The sequence below is a fragment of the Salvelinus alpinus genome, chromosome 28, assembly GCF_045679555.1.
Source record: "Salvelinus alpinus chromosome 28, SLU_Salpinus.1, whole genome shotgun sequence".
In the NCBI taxonomy this organism is placed as follows: Eukaryota; Metazoa; Chordata; class Actinopteri; order Salmoniformes; family Salmonidae; genus Salvelinus; species Salvelinus alpinus.
Genome location: NC_092113.1, coordinates 35,709,457 through 35,730,906, shown reverse-complemented (window position 1 = coordinate 35,730,906; position 21,450 = coordinate 35,709,457). Strand labels below are relative to the sequence as shown.

Here is a 21,450-nt window from a genome sequence, read left to right as displayed (position 1 = left end):
GACTGGAATAACTTTCTATTTTGAGTCCGAGTCCTCCTTTGACTGGAATAACTCTATTTTGAGTCCGAGTCCTCCGTTGACTGGAATAACTCTATTTTGAGTCCGAGTCCTCCGTTGACTGGAATAACTCTCTATTTTGAGTCCGAGTCCTCCGTTGACTGGAATAACTCTATTTTGAGTCCGAGTCCTCCGTTGACTGGAATAACTCTATTTTGAGTCCGAGTCCTCCGTTGACTGGAATAACTCTCTATTTTGAGTCCGAGTCCTCCGTTGACTGGAATAACTCTATTTTGAGTCCGAGTCCTCCGTTGACTGGAATAACTCTATTTTGAGTCCGAGTCCTCCGTTGACTGGAATAACTCTCTATTTTGAGTCCGAGTCCTCCGTTGACTGGAATAACTCTCTATTTTGAGTCCGAGTCCTCCGTTGACTGGAATAACTCTATTTTGAGTCCGAGTCCTCCGTTGACTGGAATAACTCTCTATTTTGAGTCCGAGTCCTCCGTTGACTGGAATAACTCTCTATTTTGAGTCCGAGTCCTCCGTTGACTGGAAAGTTGAAACCGATGGTGTTGGTGGTACTGAACTCCAGTGTTTCCCCTATATTCATGAATAATAATTTGGGATGGTAAAACATTTTCAGTGTAAAGTTAAACGACTAAAACCAGATATAAAGTATGTAGAAAAGATAATGGATTTGTATATATTTTTTGACAACTAACAACCACCAGAAAAAAAATAGACAGTCAGGGAGAATCTAAAATTCCCAAAATGTCATGACATGGGTCCCCCATTGATTTTGTTATAATGTTTGAGTCACTCAGATGGCATAAGAACACGGCATAAGCCATGGCAAAATGTGTAGAATTGCAGGAAATTAGCTTTAAAGTAACTGTCCAGTGTTTCCAGATTCCTATGAAATATGACCTATAATTACTTGGAATATGAGGGAAATAGTTTTCCTTTCAAAAAAGTATTAATAAGAAGCTTAATTCAGCTTGTCTGGTGTCGGCATAACTCAACAATAGAATGTGTGGGCCGTATACCGGTAATTTAAAATCTTAATACAAGTAGACCGTCGATTGGCCAGATCATCCTCAGGAGTATGACATCATACTTAATGAGGAAATAGCAAGTACACTGCTCAACAAAATAAAGGGAACACTTAAACAACACAATGTAACTCCAAGTCAATCACACTTCTGTGAAATCAAACTGTCCACTTAGGAAGCAACACTGATTGACAATACATTTCACATGCTGTTGTGCAAATGGAATAGACAACAGGTGGAAATTATAGGCAATTAGCAAGACACCCCCAATAAAGGAGTGGTTCTGCAGGTGGTGACCACAGACCAATTCTCGTTTTCCACTTTAATTTTGAGTGTGACTCCAAATCCAGACCTCCATGGGTTGATAAATTTGATTTCCATTGATAATTTTTGTGTGATATTGTTGTCAGCACATTCAACTATGTAAAGAAAAAAGTATTTAATAAGAATATTTAATTCATTCAGATCTAGGATGTGTTATTTTAGTGTTCCCTTTATTTTTTTGAGCAGTGTATTTTTTAAGAGACAAGTTTGATTCCCCCCCCCCCCCCCTCCAATTTATGCTTTGGCCACAAATAAGAGCATAGGACGAGTCGTCAACATTATATAGGAATGAGTTAACGGAATATCAACTTTTTAAATGTCCCATTTTCACTGGACAGTTACTTTAAAACTGCATATTTTCTCTCAGCCCCATGGCAAAATTGATAGAATTGCAGGAAATTAGCTTTAAAACAGCAAAATTGTCTCTGCAGCTGAGAGGAAGGCCCCCCTCCCCTGCGCTAGTTTTGCCACCGCTGCTGAAAGAAATCCTAGGAGAAACACTGTACTCATTCTGAAATAAGGACATTTCCCATTGCAGTGGAGTGGAACATCAGGAGAGAGGAGACATTCATTTAGCTCTGCTGCCACTGACAGTGTCCACATGGACAACATGTTTCTATTGTCAGTCTGTTTCTGTTCTCTTGCCAACTCCTTGTGAAACTATCATGTTTGCTGTGACACTGAGTTGGCAAGAGAGTACAAACACATCTGTGATCACACTAGGTCTGTTCCACTTCTGTTATTGAGCGCACACATGGACGATAACACTACACACACTGCCGTTCAACCAGGCAGCAAACACTGATCACACTGTCTGATAGTGCCAGCTAGCGCTGTTGTGAAACAATGCGGCTGTATCTAATGCAAGTCGTTTTCTTTGTAAGAGCCCACAAGGACAACACAACACACACACATACACACACACACACACATACACACACACACACACACACACACACACACACACACACACACACACACACACACACACACACACACACACACACACACACACACACACACACACACTGATACAGTGGGGAGAACAAGTATTTGATACACTGCCGATTTTGCAGGTTTTCCTACTTACAAAGCATGTAGAGGTCTGTAATTTTTATCATAGGTACACTTCAACTATGAGAGACGGAATCTAAAACAAAAATCCAGAAAATCACATTGTATGATTTTTAAGTAATTAATTTGCATTTTATTGCATGACATAAGTATTTGATACATCAGAAAAGCAGAACTTAATATTTGGTACAGAAACCTTTGTTTGCAATTACAGAGATCATACGTTTCCTGTAGTTCTTGACTAGGTTTGCACACACTGCAGCAGGGATTTTGGCCCACTCCTCCCTACAGATCTTCTCCAGATCCTTCAGGTTTCGGGGCTGTCGCTGGGCAATACGGACTTTCAGCTCCCTCCAAAGATTTTCTATTGGGTTCAGGTCTGGAGACTGGCTAGGCCACTCCAGGACCTTGAGATGCTTCTTACGGAGCCACTCCTTAGTTGCCATGGCTGTGTGCTTCGTGTCGTTGTCATGCTGGAAGACCCAGCCACGACCCATCTTCAATGCTCTTACTGAGGGAAGGAGGTTGTTGGCCAAGATCTCGCGATACATGGCCCCATCCATCCTCCCCTCAATACGGTGCAGTCGTCCTGTCCCCTTTGCAGAAAAGCATCCCCAAAGAATGATGTTTCCACCTCCATGCTTCACGGTTGGGATGGTGTTCTTGGGGTTGTAGTCATACTTCTTCTTCCTCCAAACACGGCGAGTGGAGTTAGACCAAAAAGCTCTATTTTTGTCTCATCAGACCACATGACCTTCTCCCATTCCTCCTCTGGATCATCCAGATGGTCATTGGCAAACTTCAGACAGGCCTGGACATGCACTGGCTTAAGCAGGGGGACCTTGCGTGCGCTGCAGGATTTTAATCCATGACGGCGTAGTGTGTTACTAATGGTTTTCTTTGAGACTGTGGTCCCAGCTCTCTTCAGGTCATTGACCAGGTCCTGCCGTGTAGTTCTGGGCTGATCCCTCACCTTCCTCATGATCATTGATGCCCCACGAGGTGAAATCTTGCATGGAGCCCCAGACCGAGGGTGATTGACCGTCATCTTGAACTTCTTCCATTTTCTAATAATTGCGCCAACAGTTGTTTCCTTCTCACCAAGCTGCTTGCCTATTGTCCTGTAGCCCATCCCAGCCTTGTGCAGGTCTACAATTTTATCCCTGATGTCCTTACACAGCTCTCTGGTCTTGGCCATTGTGGAGAGGTTGGAATCTGTTTGATTGTGTGTGGACAGGTGTCTTTTATACAGGTAACGAGTTCAAACAGGTGCAGTTAATACAGGTAATGAGTGGAGAACAGGAGGGCTTCTTAAAGAAAAACTAACAGGTCTGTGAGAGCCGGAATTCTTACTGGTTGGTAGGTGATCAAATACTTATGTCATGCAATAAAATACAAATTAATTACTTAAAAATCATACAATGTGATTTTCTGGATTTTTGTTTTAGATTCCGTCTCTCACAGTTGAAGTGTACCTATGATAAACATTACAGACCTCTACATGCTTTGTAAGTAGGAAAACCTGCAAAATCGGCAGTGTATCAAATACTTGTTCTCCCCACTGTATATAGTGATGGCTAGCTGAAGCTTCTGTTTCTCTGAGAGCCCAGATGGACAATACACTGATCACTGAGAAATACCTCTAGCCGAGCGGTGTTGTGATACAATGCTGGCAAGGTGTTGTCTCCCAGCCAGCCAGCCAGTGAGTCACAGGCAGCAGGCAGCACAGATGACACATTTTTCAACCTGTTTCTGTCTCACTTCTCCAGCCTGCAGACTGAAGAGGTTAGAGATCCATAGTGACTCAGCTTGGCACTAAATGTCTATTGCTGTACTCTGTCCAAAGGTGTTAGGATGGATTAGATGTTTTAAACCTGGTACAATGTTACATTACAGTACATTTACATTACAGTACAATCCCAGTGAAGACGAGTTAAATGTCTTTTCAACTTTTTTCAATATCTTTTGCTCATAGGGATATCTCTGCTTCTTGCCTTTTTGGCTACTGATGACATGACTTATAAGCCTCATTAGGAAATATTAAAAAGGTTTTAACATGCTTATAACAGCATCATAATGCATTGTACCGGCAGGCTTTACCACGTGTTTTACTGTGGACAGCTTGTGGACAGTCTTTCCCACCCGGACCCAATATGCATAAATTATTTGATTTAATATAGAGTCCCGTTCCGAACAGACCCAAGGACAACTAGACCCGTTCCGAACAGACCCGAGGACAACTAGACCCGTTCTGAACAGACCCGAGGACAACTAGACCCGTTCCGAACAGACCCAAGGACAACTAGACCCGTTCCTTAGAAAGCGCATTCAGAATATTAAGTAGCAGCCTACCTGTTGGTTGTTGTAGCCTACCCTTCTCCTTTATCTTTTTTTATTTATTATTTTACCACCTTTTTCTCCCCAATTTCGTGGTATCTAATTGGTAGTAGTTACTGTCTTGTCTCATCGCTGCAACTCCCGTACGGACTCGGGAGAGGCGAAGGTCGAGAGCCATGCGTCCTCCGAAACACAACCCAACCCAAGCCGCACTGCTTCTTGACACAACGCACATCCAACCCGGAAGCCAGCCGCACCAATGTGTCGGAGGAAACGCTGTACACCGAGCGACCTGGTCAGCGTGCACTGCGCCCGGCCCGCCACAGGAGTCGCTAGTGCGCGATGAGACAATGATATCCCTGCCGGCCAAACCGTCCCTAACCCGGGCGCCATGGGTGCGCCGCCCCATGGGCCTAGCGGTCGCGGCGGGCTGCGACAGAGCCTGGGCTCGAACGCAGAATCTCTGGTAGCACTGCGATGCAGTGCCTTAGACCACTGCGCCACCCGGGAGGCCCCCCCTCCTTCATCTTTTAATTCCATCTACCACTGATTAGATATCTCATGTGGCGGCTCTATTATAACTTATGATTGGCCAACAACAACTACAAGCTACAGACTCCACTCTGGTGGAAAGGAAGAGTAGCAGCATATATTATACAATTTCTCTCTCTACTGCAGGAGTCACGTTGGGATCTGTACGGGCCCTTCCTGACAGGTCCGTTAAAGTAACATATTCTCCAGACCCGTGACAGTATTTAGAATTCTGGATCCGAACTTCCTCGGGTCCCTGATCGGGACTCGGATAGTCGGGTACAGGTTGATTCGTGAAGACCTCTAGTAGATATGTACAATAAGGGAGATTAATTTGAGATGGTTTCCCCTAGCCCGACCCAGTCATCTTGGTCATAGGAAAGATTACTATCAGCCTGTGAGACGTGTATTGGTGATACTGCCACTAGCTGGTACTGGCTACAAATATGCTCCTGACAGTGTTTTCACTTGGTTCTCTCTCTCTCTGTCTCTCTCTGTCTCGCTCTGTCTGTCTGTCTCTCTCTCCTGTCTCTCTCTCTTTCTCCTGTCTCTCTCTCTCCTGTCTCTCTCTCTCTCTCTCCTGTCTCTCTCTCTCTCTCTCTCTCTCTCTGCTGTCTCTCTCTCTCTCTGCTGTCTCTCTCTCTCTCTGCTGTCTCTCTCTCTCTCTGCTGTCTCTCTCTCTCTCTCTCTCTCTCTGCTGTCTCTCTCTCTCTGCTGTCTCTCCTCCCTCTCACGACTTCATGCAGACTTCATGCAGAAGAAGATGAAGGATCCTAAATCGCACCCTATATAGTGCAACGGCACTACTTTTGACCAGAGGAAAAGTAGTGCACTAAATATAGAATAGGGCACCATTTGGGTTGTATTCATCAGGATACAATGAATTTTTTTTTTTTTATCTACTTCTGTAAACTAAAACTAAATTAAAGCAACTTCAAAAGGGAAGAGAACAAACAGAGGAAGTCTATTGTAGCACCTTGGTGTGCTTGGCTGAAAGACTGACAGAGGAAGACTATTGTGTAACAGCTTGGTGTGCGTGGTTGGTTGACATGCTTCTGCAGAGAAGGACGAATCCCTTCGATAAACACATACTTGTGCGCTAGGCTACTTGTTCAGTTGGCCATACGTCTTACAAATGATAGCCCTGACCTGCCACCTCCCTAGCCCTAGCCTGCCACCTCCCTAACCTGCCACCTCCCTAACCCTAGATGAGACCTCCCTAGCCTGCCACCTCCCTAACCCTAGCCTGCCACCTCCCTAACCCTAGCCTGCCACCTCCCTAACCCTAGCCTGCCACCTCCCTAACCCTAGCCTGCCACCTCCCTAGCCCTAGCCTGCCACCTCCCTAACCCTAGCCTGCCACCTCCCTAACCCTAGCCTGCCACCTCCCTAACCCTAGCCTGCCACCTCCCTAACCCTAGCCTGCCACCTCCCTAGCCCTAGCCTGCCACCTCCCTAACCATAGCCTGCCACCTCCCTAACCCTAGCCTGCCACCTCCCTAACCCTAGCCTGCCACCTCCCTAGCCCTAGCCTGCCACCTCCCTAACCTGCCACCTCCCTAACCTGCCACCTCCCTAGCCCTAGCCTGCCACCTCCCTAACCTGCCACCTCCCTAACCCTAGATGAGACCTCCCTAGCCTGCCACCTCCCTAACCCTAGCCTGCCACCTCCCTAACCCTAGCCTGCCACCTCCCTAACCCTAGCCTGCCACTTCCCTAACCCTAGCCTGCCACTTCCCTAACCCTAGCCTGCCACCTCCCTAACCATAGCCTGCCACCTCCCTAGCCCTAGCCTGCCACCTCCCTAGCCCTAGCCTGCCACCTCCCTAACCCTAGCCTGCCACCTCCCTAACCCTAGCCTGCCACCTCCCTAACCCTAGCCTGCCACCTCCCTAACCCTAGCCTGCCACTTCCCTAACCCTAGCCTGCCACCTCCCTAACCCTAGCCTGCCACCTCCCTAACCCTAGCCTGCCACTTCCCTAACCCTAGCCTGCCACCTCCCTAACCCTAGCCTGCCCTCTCCCTAACCCTAGCCTGCCACCTCCCTAGCCTGCCACCTCCCTAACCCTAGCCTGCCACCTCCCTAACCCTAGCCTGCCACCTCCCTAACCCTAACCTGCCACCTCCCTAACCCTAGCCTGCCACCTCCCTAACCCTAGCCTGCCATCTCCCTAACCCTAGCCTGCCACCTCCCTAACCCTAGCCTGCCACCTCCCTAACCCTAGCCTGCCACCTCCCTAACCCTAGCCTGCCACCTCCCTAGCCCTAGCCTGCCACCTCCCTAACCCTAGCCTGCCACCTCCCTAACCCTAGCCTGCCACCTCCCTAACCTGCCACCTCCCTAACCCTAGATGAGACCTCCCTAGCCTGCCACCTCCCTAACCCTAGCCTGCCACCTCCCTAACCCTAGCCTGCCACCTCCCTAACCCTAGCCTGCCACCTCCCTAGCCCTAGCCTGCCACCTCCCTAACCCTAGCCTGCCACCTCCCTAACCCTAGCCTGCCACCTCCCTAACCCTAGCCTGCCACCTCCCTAACCCTAGCCTGCCACCTCCCTAGCCCTAGCCTGCCACCTCCCTAACCATAGCCTGCCACCTCCCTAACCCTAGCCTGCCACCTCCCTAACCCTAGCCTGCCACCTCCCTAGCCCTAGCCTGCCACCTCCCTAACCTGCCACCTCCCTAACCTGCCACCTCCCTAGCCCTAGCCTGCCACCTCCCTAACCTGCCACCTCCCTAACCCTAGATGAGACCTCCCTAGCCTGCCACCTCCCTAACCCTAGCCTGCCACCTCCCTAACCCTAGCCTGCCACCTCCCTAACCCTAGCCTGCCACTTCCCTAACCCTAGCCTGCCACTTCCCTAACCCTAGCCTGCCACCTCCCTAACCATAGCCTGCCACCTCCCTAGCCCTAGCCTGCCACCTCCCTAGCCCTAGCCTGCCACCTCCCTAGCCCTAGCCTGCCACCTCCCTAACCCTAGCCTGCCACCTCCCTAACCCTAGCCTGCCACCTCCCTAACCCTAGCCTGCCACTTCCCTAACCCTAGCCTGCCACCTCCCTAACCCTAGCCTGCCACCTCCCTAACCCTAGCCTGCCACTTCCCTAACCCTAGCCTGCCACCTCCCTAACCCTAGCCTGCCACCTCCCTAACCCTAGCCTGCCACCTCCCTAACCCTAGCCTGCCACCTCCCTAACCCTAGCCTGCCACCTCCCTAACCCTAACCTGCCACCTCCCTAACCCTAGCCTGCCACCTCCCTAACCCTAGCCTGCCACCTCCCTAACCCTAGCCTGCCACCTCCCTAACCCTAGCCTGCCACCTCCCTAACCCTAGCCTGCCACCTCCCTAACCCTAGCCTGCCACCTCCCTAGCCCTAGCCTGCCACCTCCCTAACCCTAGCCTGCCACCTCCCTAACCCTAGCCTGCCACCTCCCTAACCCTAGCCTGCCACCTCCCTAACCCTAGCCTGCCACCTCCCTAACCCTAGCCAGCCACCTCCCTAACCCTAGCCTGCCACCTCCCTAACCCTAGCCTGCCACCTCCCTAACCCTAGCCTGCCACTTCCCTAACCCTAGCCTGCCACCTCCCTAACCCTAGCCTGCCACCTCCCTAACCCTAGCCTGCCACTTCCCTAACCCTAGCCTGCCACCTCCCTAACCCTAGCCTGCCCTCTCCCTAACCCTAGCCTGCCACCTCCCTAACCCTAGCCTGCCATCTCCCTAACCCTAGCCTGCCATCTCCCTAACCCTAGCCTGCCACCTCCCTAGCCTGCCACCTCCCTAGCCCTAGATGAGGCCTACCTGGCCTGCCACCTCCCTAGCCCTAGCCTGCCACCTCCCTAGCCTGCCACCTCCCTAACCCTAGCCTGCCACCTCCCTAACCCTAGCCTGCCACCTCCCTAACCCTAGCCTGCCACCTCCCTAGCCTGCCACCTCCCTAGCCCTAGATGAGGCCTCCCTGGCCTGCCACCTCCCTAACCCTAGCCTGCCACCTCCCTAGCCTGCCACCTCCCTAACCCTAGCCTGCCACCTCCCTAACCCTAGCCTGCCACCTCCCTAACCCTAGCCTGCCACCTCCCTAGCCCTAGCCTGCCATCTCCCTAACCCTAGCCTGCCACCTCCCTAGCCCTAGCCTGCCACCTCCCTAACCCTAGCCTGCCACCTCCCTAACCCTAGCCTGCCACCTCCCTAACCCTAGCCTGCCACCTCCCTAACCCTAGCCTGCCACCTCCCTAACCCTAACCTGCCACCTCCCTAGCCTGCCACCTCCCTAGCCTGCCACCTCCCTAGCCTGCCACCTCCCTAACCCTAGCCTGCCCTCTCCCTAACCCTAGCCTGCCACCTCCCTAACCTTAGCCTGCCACCTCCCTAACCCTAGCCTGCCATCTCCCTAACCCTAGCCTGCCACCTCCCTAGCCTGCCACCTCCCTAGCCCTAGATGAGGCCTACCTGGCCTGCCACCTCCCTAGCCCTAGCCTGCCACCTCCCTAGCCTGCCACCTCCCTAACCCTAGCCTGCCACCTCCCTAACCCTAGCCTGCCACCTCCCTAACCCTAGCCTGCCACCTCCCTAGCCTGCCACCTCCCTAGCCCTAGATGAGGCCTCCCTGGCCTGCCACCTCCCTAACCCTAGCCTGCCACCTCCCTAGCCTGCCACCTCCCTAACCCTAGCCTGCCACCTCCCTAACCCTAGCCTGCCACCTCCCTAACCCTAGCCTGCCACCTCCCTAGCCCTAGCCTGCCATCTCCCTAACCCTAGCCTGCCACCTCCCTAGCCCTAGCCTGCCACCTCCCTAACCCTAGCCTGCCACCTCCCTAACCCTAGCCTGCCACCTCCCTAACCCTAGCCTGCCACCTCCCTAACCCTAGCCTGCCACCTCCCTAACCCTAACCTGCCACCTCCCTAGCCTGCCACCTCCCTAGCCTGCCACCTCCCTAGCCTGCCACCTCCCTAACCCTAGCCTGCCACTTCCCTAACCCTAGCCTGCCACCTCCCTAACCCTAGCCTGCCACCTCCCTAACCCTAGCCTGCCACCTCCCTAACCCTAGCCTGCCACCTCCCTAACCCTAACCTGCCACCTCCCTAACCCTAGCCTGCCACCTCCCTAACCCTAGCCTGCCACCTCCCTAACCCTAGCCTGCCACCTCCCTAACCCTAGCCTGCCACCTCCCTAACCCTAGCCTGCCACTTCCCTAACCCTAGCCTGCCACCTCCCTAACCCTAGCCTGCCACCTCCCTAACCCTAGCCTGCCACTTCCCTAACCCTAGCCTGCCACCTCCCTAACCCTAGCCTGCCACCTCCCTAACCCTAGCCTGCCACTTCCCTAACCCTAGCCTGCCCTCTCCCTAACCCTAGCCTGCCACCTCCCTAACCCTAGCCTGCCATCTCCCTAACCCTAGCCTGCCATCTCCCTAACCCTAGCCTGCCACCTCCCTAGCCTGCCACCTCCCTAGCCCTAGATGAGGCCTACCTGGCCTGCCACCTCCCTAGCCCTAGCCTGCCACCTCCCTAGCCTGCCACCTCCCTAACCCTAGCCTGCCACCTCCCTAACCCTAGCCTGCCACCTCCCTAACCCTAGCCTGCCACCTCCCTAGCCTGCCACCTCCCTAGCCCTAGATGAGGCCTCCCTGGCCTGCCACCTCCCTAACCCTAGCCTGCCACCTCCCTAGCCTGCCACCTCCCTAACCCTAGCCTGCCACCTCCCTAACCCTAGCCTGCCACCTCCCTAACCCTAGCCTGCCACCTCCCTAACCCTAGCCTGCCACCTCCCTAGCCCTAGCCTGCCATCTCCCTAACCCTAGCCTGCCACCTCCCTAGCCCTAGCCTGCCACCTCCCTAACCCTAGCCTGCCACCTCCCTAACCCTAGCCTGCCACCTCCCTAACCCTAGCCTGCCACCTCCCTAACCCTAGCCTGCCACCTCCCTAACCCTAACCTGCCACCTCCCTAGCCTGCCACCTCCCTAGCCTGCCACCTCCCTAGCCTGCCACCTCCCTAACCCTAGCCTGCCACTTCCCTAACCCTAGCCTGCCACCTCCCTAACCCTAGCCTGCCACCTCCCTAACCCTAGCCTGCCACCTCCCTAACCCTAGCCTGCCACCTCCCTAACCCTAACCTGCCACCTCCCTAACCCTAGCCTGCCACCTCCCTAACCCTAGCCTGCCACCTCCCTAACCCTAGCCTGCCACCTCCCTAACCCTAGCCTGCCACCTCCCTAGCCTGCCACCTCCCTAACCCTAGCCTGCCACTTCCCTAACCCTAGCCTGCCACCTCCCTAACCCTAGCCTGCCAACTCCCTAACCCTAACCTGCCACCTCCCTAACCCTAGCCTGCCACCTCCCTAACCCTAGCCTGCCACCTCCCTAACCCTAGCCTGCCACCTCCCTAACCCTAGCCTGCCACTTCCTGACTATGAGCATGGCAAGCTGTTGGCTCAATGTGTTTTCACACACTGTCACCATCCAGCATTTTGTGCCACTTTGTGTGTAGCGTTCGGTCGATAATGCCATTTCCTAGACATTTTGGCCTGTGTCGCTTACGGCTAAAAGAGTCTAAGAAGGGCTGCATTACACAAATCCTAGTGTATTGTATGTCATGGATATTCTTTGTTGTGCAACCCAAAATGATACAGTATGTGTTATCCATACGATAGCCAGTCAAATGTATTGGATTCTGTGACATCTGCTATTGAGGTTAAGGTGCTTTCTGGCCCTAACTGACGTGTGTGTGTGTGTGTGTGTGTGACATTCCTCTCCTCTCCTCTCCCTTCCCCTCCCCCCACCCCCCCCCCCCCCTCTCCTCCTTTCCCTCTTATCTCCCTCCCTTTCTCTCCCTCCCACCCTCTCTCCCTCTCTCCAGAGGTTTACCAACGAGGACCACCTGGCTGTGCACAAACACAAGCATGAGATGAGTCTAAAGTTTGGCCCTGCCAGGACAGACTCTGTCATTATCCAAGGTACTGGTTCTCCTAGTGAGTCTAAAATATTTCACTTTATTACTCTGTTCTGGCACCTCTTTAATTTGTTACTTTTGTCAGTTGTTGAGTACCCACATGTCAGTCGTGATTACCAGAACATTTTATCCAGATATAGGATCACTGATGTCCACACCTGTTAAGTTTGACTTCTCTGAAGACCTTTAGTGGTTGACCTATTAGTAAACTTCAGGACCCTGTCTTTCAAAGATAATTCGTAAAAATCCAAATAACTTCACAGATATTCATTGTAAAGGGTTTGAACACTGTTTCCATACTTGTTCAATGAAACATAAACAATTAATGAACATGCACCTGTGGAATGGTCGTGAAGACACTAACAGCTTACAGACGGTAGGCAATTAAGGTCACAGTTATGAAAACTTAGGACACTAGAGGCCTTTCTACTGACTCTGAAAAACACCAAAAGAAAGATGCCCAGGGTCCCTGCTCATCTGCGTGAACGTGCCTTAGGCATGCTGCAAGGAGGCATGAGGACTGCAGATGTTGCCAGGGCAATAAATTGCAATGTCCGTCCTGTGAGACGCCTAAGACAGCGCTACAGGGAGACAGGACGGACAGCTGATCGTCCTTGCAGTGGCAGACCACGTGTAACAACACCTGCACAGGATTGGTACATCCGAACATCACACCTACGGGACAGGTACAGGATGGCAACAACAACTGCCCGAGTTACACCAGGAACGCACAATCCCTTCATCAGTGCTCAGACTGTCCACAATAGGCTGAGAGAGGCTGGACTCAGGGCTTGTAGGCCTGTTGTAAGGCAGGTCCTCACCAGACATCACCGGCAACAACGTCGCCTATGGGCACAAACCCACCATCGCTGGACCAGACAGGACTGGCAAAAAGTGCTCTTCACTGACGAGTCGCGGTTTTGTCTCACCAGAGGTGATGGTTGGATTTGCGTTTATCGTCGAAGGAATGAGCGTTACACCGAGGCCTGTACTCTGGAGCGGGATCGATTTGGAGGTGGAGGGTCCGTCACGGTCTGGGGCGGTGTGTCACAGCATCATCGGACTGAGCTTGTTGTCATTGCAGGCAATCTCAACACTGTGCGTTACAGGGAAGACATCCTCCTCCCTCATGAGGTACCCTTCCTGCAGGCTCATCCTGACATGACCCTCCAGCATGACAATGCCACCAGTCATACTGCTCGTTCTGTGCGTGATTTCCTGCAAGACAGGAATGTCAGTGTTCTGCCATGGCCAGCAAAGAGCCTGGATCTCAATCCCATTGAGCATGTCTGGGACCTGTTGGATCGGAGGGTGAGGGCTAGGGCCATTCCCCCCCAGAAATGTCCGGGAACTTGCAGGTGCCTTGGTGGAAGAGTGGGGTAACATCTCACAGCAAGAACTGGCAAATCTGGTGCAGTCCATGAGGAGGAGATGCAATGCCATACTTAATGCAGCTGGTGGCCACACCAGATACTGACTGTTACTTTTGGTTTTGACCCCCCCTTTGTTTAGGGACACATTATTAAATTTCTGTTAGTCACATGTCTGTGGAACTTGTTCAGTTTATGTCTCAGTTGTTGAATCTTGTTATGTTCATACAAATATTTACACATGTTAAGTTTGCTGAAAATTGACAGTGAGAGGATGTTTCTTTTTTGCTGAGGTTAGTTGAATATTGGATTAATTTGATGTTTAAATCAAAGTGTCGGAATAAAACATTAATCCAAGGACTTTGAGAAAAGGTGATATTTTCTAAAATAGACATTTCTCTCTGTTTCTCTTCCTCCTGTTCCAGACCAGACCCCTACTCCCACTCGCTTCCTGAAGAACTGTGAGGAGGTCGGGCTGTTCAACGAGCTGGCTAGCTCCTTCGCTGAGGAGTTCAGGAAGGCCCAGGAGGACGACGACAAGCGGGCCAAGAACCCTGTGAGTAGAAATCACTTGGTCCTCCTGTAGCTCAGCGGAGTCAATCACCACCTTCCGGAAACACCTGAAACACCACCTCTTTAAGGAATACCTAGGATAGGATAAAGTAATCCTTCTAACCCCCCCCCCCCCCCCCCCCCTTAAAAGAGTTAGATGCACTATTGTAAAGTGGTTGTTCCACTGGATATCATAAGGTGAATGCACCAATTTGTAAGTCGCTCTGGATAAGAGCGTCTGCTAAATGACTTAAATGTAAATGTAGCTTAGTTGGTAGAGCATGGCGTTTCCAACGCCAGGATAGTGGGTTTGATTCCCGAGACCACCCATATATAAAATGTATGCACACAAGACTGCTTTGGATAAAGCTTCTACTAAATGGCATAATATTATTATATTGTAGAACTGAGGTGGTTCCACAGACCTTGTTTGCCTGATTTAGGTTCTGTATCTGAGACCTAAAGACTGGCAGTAGGTCTAGGCTTTTGTTCAGAACACAGTGGTGTTGCACACAGAAGACCAGGAGCGAAATCCAGTCGGTCACATAGCCCCATCCTATCTCTGCTGTGCTTTATAGTGTCTGTCTCCCTCCCCTCCCCTCCAGCTGCCTGCCCCCCACAGAGAGGTGGCCCTACACATGAGCCTGCAGACACCATCAGCAGAAGCCATGAAGGTGAAGGAGGAGGAGCCTGTGGAGGTTGACTCTTCCCCACCAGGAAGTCCTGATTCCTTCTCCAGCATGTCAGACAGCAGCAGGGATGCCATGGTGAGACGAGGAAAGGTAGGGGTCAAAACTTAGGGGACATGACTGACCAGCAAACCCATGTTGATTTACCAAGTTGGTTCTGGTTAGGATTAGAGTTATGGGTTGACATGCCAGTCATGTCCCTAAAGTCACACCCAAAGGTAGGGGACCGAGGAGGGCCAGAGGAACGGTAGGTGTGCGAGACCAGGATGGGTGGGCACTGTGGTTTGTTGATGGGGAGCGTCTGACAGGATCTTTACTATGTCTATGAGCTATCAAGAAACAATCCACAATGCATTGGGAAAGAGGCTGTATTAAACCTAGAATTGGCCTTCTACTGTTGGATTCTAAACTTTGAACATTGAGAAATTAAAGACATGATAGATCAGAGCAGAGTATATAAAGGAGTGAGATCTGTAGAAAGACAGAGTGGCTGTGGAATGTGCTGTGTGGACGGGAGGAGATCACAGGATTGCTATAGGGGAAGCAGATGGACATCTGTGGATTAGGCGAGGGAGGGGTTGAGGTCAGGAGGTCAGGTCAGATCCCCTGAAGGGAGTTATAATGGTTTATTATCCTATTACCCTCTTCCTGTGGAACCATAAGATGTAAGGATTGGAGAGAAGGAGGAGTGTCTAAAGTGGGATACATATATATACCTGTGATGTTGAGAAATGTTTTTTTTTGTCTGAATACAGCTGTAACAACCCTTTGGGAAGAATTAAACTTGGTTAAGCTTCTGTAGTGTCCGTTATTTACTCTGAAAAATTTGAACCTAATACTACTAAACATCTGTTGTTGAACTAAGAATCTCTCCTGTCTTCTCTCAGGACACTCCCCCGAGATCAGTGCTGAGTTCTGCCCCCACCCCCACCATCATGAGGCACGGTGCCCTCCCTATGCGTCCCAGACCAGGCTCTCTGCCCCTCCACTTAGGCTTTGACGCCCTGCAGCCCACCATGCCTTCACCCACCTCCGTCATCACACCCACCCCACCCTCCAACCGCACCCTGCTGGGGTGAGTGACTGGTCCTGCACAAGCCTGGTTCTAGATTTGAAGACTGCTCAGATCTGGACCCAAGCTGTCCTCCGTGGGGCCTGGAGCTCTAGTTAAAGATGGCTTTTATATGCTGAATCCTACATCAATCCTTTTTACAACCGTTTAGGCTAGAGACAAGCCATTTTATTTGCTGTAAAGCTACAAGCATGGCTGTCGTGGTTCTGAAGCACTTAAGTGTGCTTTTGAATTGGCGCCCTTTCCTAGACCATGTTGCTATGTGCATAACAGCAAAGTTAACCAGCATATTGGTGTTGAGAACAATGTGGTGAAAGCAGCAGCAGAGTTAGGAGACGAGGAAACAGTCCTTACCTTAATTGTCTAAGAAATGTCAGGAGAGCGGAAACCCCAACTTAATTAGGTCTATAATCAATAACCTAACTGTTAAATGTGCCTGGCTTTATAAATCAACCATATAAACTCAGCAAAAAAATAAACGTCCTGTCACTGTCAAGTGCGTTTATTTTCAGCAAACTTAACATGTGTAAATATTTGTATGAACATAAGATTCAACAATTGAGACATAAACTGAACAAGTTCCACGGACATGTGACTAACAGAAATGGAATAATGTAACAGTCAGTATCTGGTGTGGCCACCAGCTGCATTAAGTACTGCAGTGCATCTCCTCCTCATGGACTGCACCAGATTTGCCAGTTCTTGCTGTGAGATGTTACCCTACTCTTCCACCAAGGCACCTGCAAGGTCCCGGACATTTCTGGGGGACAATGGCCCTAGCCCTCACCCTCTGATCCAACAGGTCCCAGACGTGCTCAATGGGATTGAGATACAGGCTCTTCGCTGGCCATGGCAGAACACTGACATTCCTGTCTTGCAGTAAATCATGCACAGAATGAGCAGTATGGCTGGTGGCATTGTCATGCTGGAGAGTCATGTCAGGATGAGCCTGCAGGAAGGGTACCACATGAGGCAGGAGGATGTCTTCCCTGTAACGCACAGCGTTGAGATTGCCTGCAATGACAACAAGCTCAGTCCGATGATGCTGTGACACACCGCCCCAGACCGTGACGGACCCTCCACCTCCAAATCGATCCCGCTCCAGAGTACAGGCCTCGGTGTAACGCTCATTCCTTCGACGATAAATGCAAATCCAACCATCACCCCTGGTGAGACAAAACCGCGACTCGTCAGTGAAGAGCACTTTTTGCCAGTCCTGTCTGGTCCAGCGATGGTGGGTTTGTGCCCATAGGCGACGTTGTTGCCGGTGATGTCTGGTGAGGACCTGCCTTACAACAGGCCTACAAACCATCGAGCTGTAGGCCTAAGAGCACATCCTGTTTAGTCTTAACACCGTAACTTACTTAGGACTATATTTCAATACTTATATAGGCTACTGTATCAATCTATCATTTATTTGTTCATGTCATTACACAGCATACGAGTCATTCATGATTTGAAATGCAATCAAGCATTTGTTTTAAAATAAAGTGGCCGTTGAATAATTAGCATAAACAATAAATAGGCCTAAACCGCTCCAATTCGGAAAATGTATTCACGAATGAATATGACTGTTAGTGTTCGTTGTGATGCTTTATTTTGTAAAGCCTTTATTACAAGACTCTCTAGTACGCTTAAAATTGATTTAATGTTTACATTGTTCCAAACGGTCAGAACAATGATATTGTAATCTAACAGCACCTGTTTGGCAACATAATATGCACACAGCGCTTGCTCCTTTTATTTTTCTTGATCTGCAGTATTTTCCACAACTAACTTCCCCTTTACCTCCTGAGCAACCAGTAAACATTCTCCCATTTCCAGTTTGTCACGTCCTCTGCATCCATTTTGCTGTCACATGTTACGGTGTTCAGAGTTTATGACCAATTTATTGATGTGATTTAAGGTCAGTGCATGCGATGCATGTCACGTAAAGAGAGCAAGGGTTGAGGGAATAGGGAATGTTTTTCTCCTAAACAAATTAGGGATTTAGGTAACAACATTTCAGTCAGAAATGGCTGTAATTATGTTGCAGCTTCAGCAACACGGACAGTGCGATGCACATTGATGTTCTGTGGTGATCGCTGCAGCAGGGAGGAGAGAGAGAGACAATGGGTGCTAGTCACACAGTCACTCGCTGTCCTTTTTTTCTCAACACAGCACAGCAAGTCTGAGCCAGGCCCGGCACAATCAAATCAATTGCGGTCGGACTCCCTCTAGTAATTTGTGTGTCTTAATTTTTTCATCAAACAGTGTGCTTAAAGCATCAGACAAGCTCAGTGCATATAGTTGATTTGATTAAAACACATAGGATGTGTCTATATATGGAAAAATATGTTTATTTAGATTAGTCGAAAGAACAGACGACTCTGTCCCCAACTTTTTATTTTTTTTGGAGTCGGGGACAGCCCTAAACTGAGTTAGGAAGGACGTCTGTATCTTTGTAGTGACTGGGTGTACACCATCCAAAGTGTAATTAATCACTTCACCATGCTAAAAGGGATGTTCAATGTCTGCTTTTTATTTATTTTTACCCATCTACCAATAGGTGCCCTTCTTTGCGAGGCATTGGAAAACCTCACTGCTCGACTGAGGGACCTTGCAATTATCTGTATGTGTGGGTACAGAGATGAGGTAGTCATTCAAAAATAATGTTAAACAGTATTATTGTACACACAGTGAGTCCATGCAACTTATTATGTGACTTGTAAAGCACATTTTTACACCTGATCCTGATCTTATTTAGGCTTGCCATATCAAAGGGGACATTTCATCTTTTCATTTTTAATCAATTTGTAAAAAATTCTAAAAACATAATTCCACTTTGACATTATGTGGCATTGTGTGTAGGCCCATGACAATTTTTTTTACATTTTAATCCATTTTAAATTCAGGCTGTAACACAACAAAATGTGGGAAAAGTCAAGGGATGTGAATCATTTCTGAAGGCAATGTAGTTACGAGAGATGTAGTTGGATTTGACCTGTTTTTGCATTACCATTGGGGGCTTCCACCATATTAAAGTAGTCAGCTTTTGTGGGCATTCCTATGGGTTGGGTGGGATTAGCCAATGATCAGAGTATTGGCTTCTCCTTCAAATTGGGTTACCTGGTTTGTAAATGGCTTTAAGCAGTATCACCGCCATGGCCACAATATATTAATGACACACAGGATTTGGTTCAGGACTCCAGCACTGCAGGTGTCGGTAAATCATCATTATAAGCTTTCTGCTTTTTTCAAACACAAAAATAAAATGGACTACTTCATAATGGAGATGGCTTCAATGGATCTACCCGTGCTGTCATAGTCGCCATTATGGGACAGATACAAAGAATAGATCTCTAACTCTATACCTACCCCCTAGGCCACTTCTGTACATCTGAAAGGATTGGATAGGTGTGTCCAATATGGTGTCAATTCCACCTACCCTATCACAGGGCAAGATGAAGCTTTTTAAATAGATGTTTTTTCTTCCACCAGTAACCCTCTACCTCTTTTTTTTCTTCTTTTCTGTAGCTCTCCCACTGGCCACTACCCCGTGATGATGCACCTTACCAATGGGCTCCTGCCTGGTCCTATGCAGATACCCTCTGCCATTTCTGTAAGTGCCCAGCCTTCACCCATCTGTCTGTCCTTGTCTGGTTTGGGAACGGTGATTGTTGCCAATTCTGATTGATGCGGAAGCTGACCTTCGCTAAGGGAGTAGTAACATCTCTGTCAGAAAGTCTAGGTTGATCCAGTTTTTATTTTTTAAATAATGAAATTGTATGCTTGCACTAGTTGTCTATAATGTGTATTGATTCACATAGAAGCATATATGGAGCACTTTGAAAAGACTGACATTGAGGTAGTATCTCACTTTGTCAGCCTGAGCTCCGACCTAGCTCGGTGGTTAAAGTGCGTGTGTGTTGTCTCCAGCTGGCCCGGCCCATGCACATGGTGCCCAACATTCCCGGCATCCCTGGTCCTCCTCTGGGAGGCGGCAGCAGCGGCTCCCACTCCACGTACACCACACACTCTGAGGCCAAGATGGTGAGAGCTCTCTCTCTCTATTTCTGTCTCTCTCTATTTCTGTCGCTCTGGCTTTCTTGCTCTTTCTCACTCGACATCTCTGTCTCTCGCTTTCGATCTTGCTTTTCTCTGTCTCTCGCTTTCGATCTTGCTTTTCTCTGTCTCTCGCTTTCGATCTTGCTTTTCTCTGTCTCGCTCTGCCTTTCTCCGGTTCACCTTTTCTTCTCTCTCTCTCTTCTTCCCTATAGCGTTTGTTCCCTCCCACTCTCTATGTTCATCACATGACAGAGATTGCAGTCCAATAATAGTTTTGATGAACATTCTGAGTGCTTGTATAGGAAAAGATCAGATACATAGTCAGGTGTGTTTAAGCAGGTACATTAGGAGTGATAACATGAATGGACAGGTGTGTGTGTGTGGTTGTCTCTCTCTGTGTATAGTGTTATGTGTGTGTGTGGGGTTAATGTTAACATGGCCCTGGTTGTCCTGTCTCCTGTAGAGGCTGAAGGCAGCACTAGCACAGCAGAGTTTAGGGGGTCAGATGGGGGGTGTGGCCGGCAGCCCCATCCACCCCCAGAGAATGGAGCAGAGCCAGCTATTGGTGCAGCACCCAGACGCACCCTCCCCCGCACAGCCACAGGTAGGACAACATAGAGACATGGACCCTCCCCTGCACAGCCATTTTAGTAATTTAGCAGACGCTCTTATCCAGAGCAACTTAGAGTGCATTCATCTTAAGATAGCTACTTAAGAAACGTGGTTGTTCCACCTGGCTATCAGCAAAGTCAGTGGTGGGAGGGGGGGGGGGGGGGTGGTTTCAGATGTTTTGGGAAGATGGACAGGGACCCTGTGGGAAGCCAGGACAGAGAAGAACTGGACTGAGTGGGAGATTCCCTCCCGTAGGGGTTGGAGGGCCAAGAGACGAGATGCAGAACTTGGTAGTACTCAGGTTGGGATATTGGGTTTGAGCATAGTCTGAAGGTAGAGAGAGAATGGCAGTTCCTTTTGCTGCTCTGTACGCATGTACCATGGTCTTGTAATGGATGTGCGCTTCGACTGGAGGCCAGTGGAGTGTGCGGATGAGCAGGGTGACATGGGAGATCTTGCGGCGTTCTGGATAAATTGCAGGGATTTCATGGCACAAGCGGGGAGCCCAACCAACAGTGAGTTGCAGTAGTCCAGACGGGAGATGACAAGTGCCTGGATTAGGACCTGCGTCACATCCTGTGTGAGGTAGGGTTGTACTCAACGGATGTTGCAGTGCATGAACCTCCAGGAGCGAGTCTCTGCATTTGTTTTTGCAGAGAACGATTTGTCTCAGGATTTGTTGTCCAGGGTCACGCCAAGTTTCTTTGCAATCTGAGAGGGTGTAGAGGAGAATCTGATGGTTCACGGTGTCGATGACAGCGTATAGATCTAGGAGAGTGAGTCAGCTTTGGCAGTGCGTAGAGCCTCCGTGACACAGAAGAGAGCAGTCTCGGTTGAGTGAC

The 21,450-nt window shown here is 49.9% G+C and overlaps 1 protein-coding gene across 4 annotated transcripts in view; it reads left to right on the top strand.

The window, feature by feature from the left end:
• LOC139557763 (cyclic AMP-dependent transcription factor ATF-7-like) overlaps positions 1-21,450 on the top strand; it is a 51,527-nt gene that overhangs the window by 17,112 nt on the left and 12,965 nt on the right. Inside the window, exons 3-9 of one of the 4 annotated variants that reach the window (XM_071372927.1) lie at positions 12,174-12,285; positions 14,062-14,192; positions 14,794-14,970; positions 15,765-15,952; positions 19,466-19,550; positions 19,868-19,981; positions 20,460-20,600. In XM_071372927.1, coding sequence (XP_071229028.1) covers positions 12,174-12,285; positions 14,062-14,192; positions 14,794-14,970; positions 15,765-15,952; positions 19,466-19,550; positions 19,868-19,981; positions 20,460-20,600 — 948 coding nt within the window. The remainder of the gene's footprint in view (positions 1-12,173; positions 12,286-14,061; positions 14,193-14,793; positions 14,971-15,764; positions 15,953-19,465; positions 19,551-19,867; positions 19,982-20,459; positions 20,601-21,450) is intronic. The other 3 variants (XM_071372930.1, XM_071372928.1, XM_071372931.1) reach the window with 3 other exon arrangements.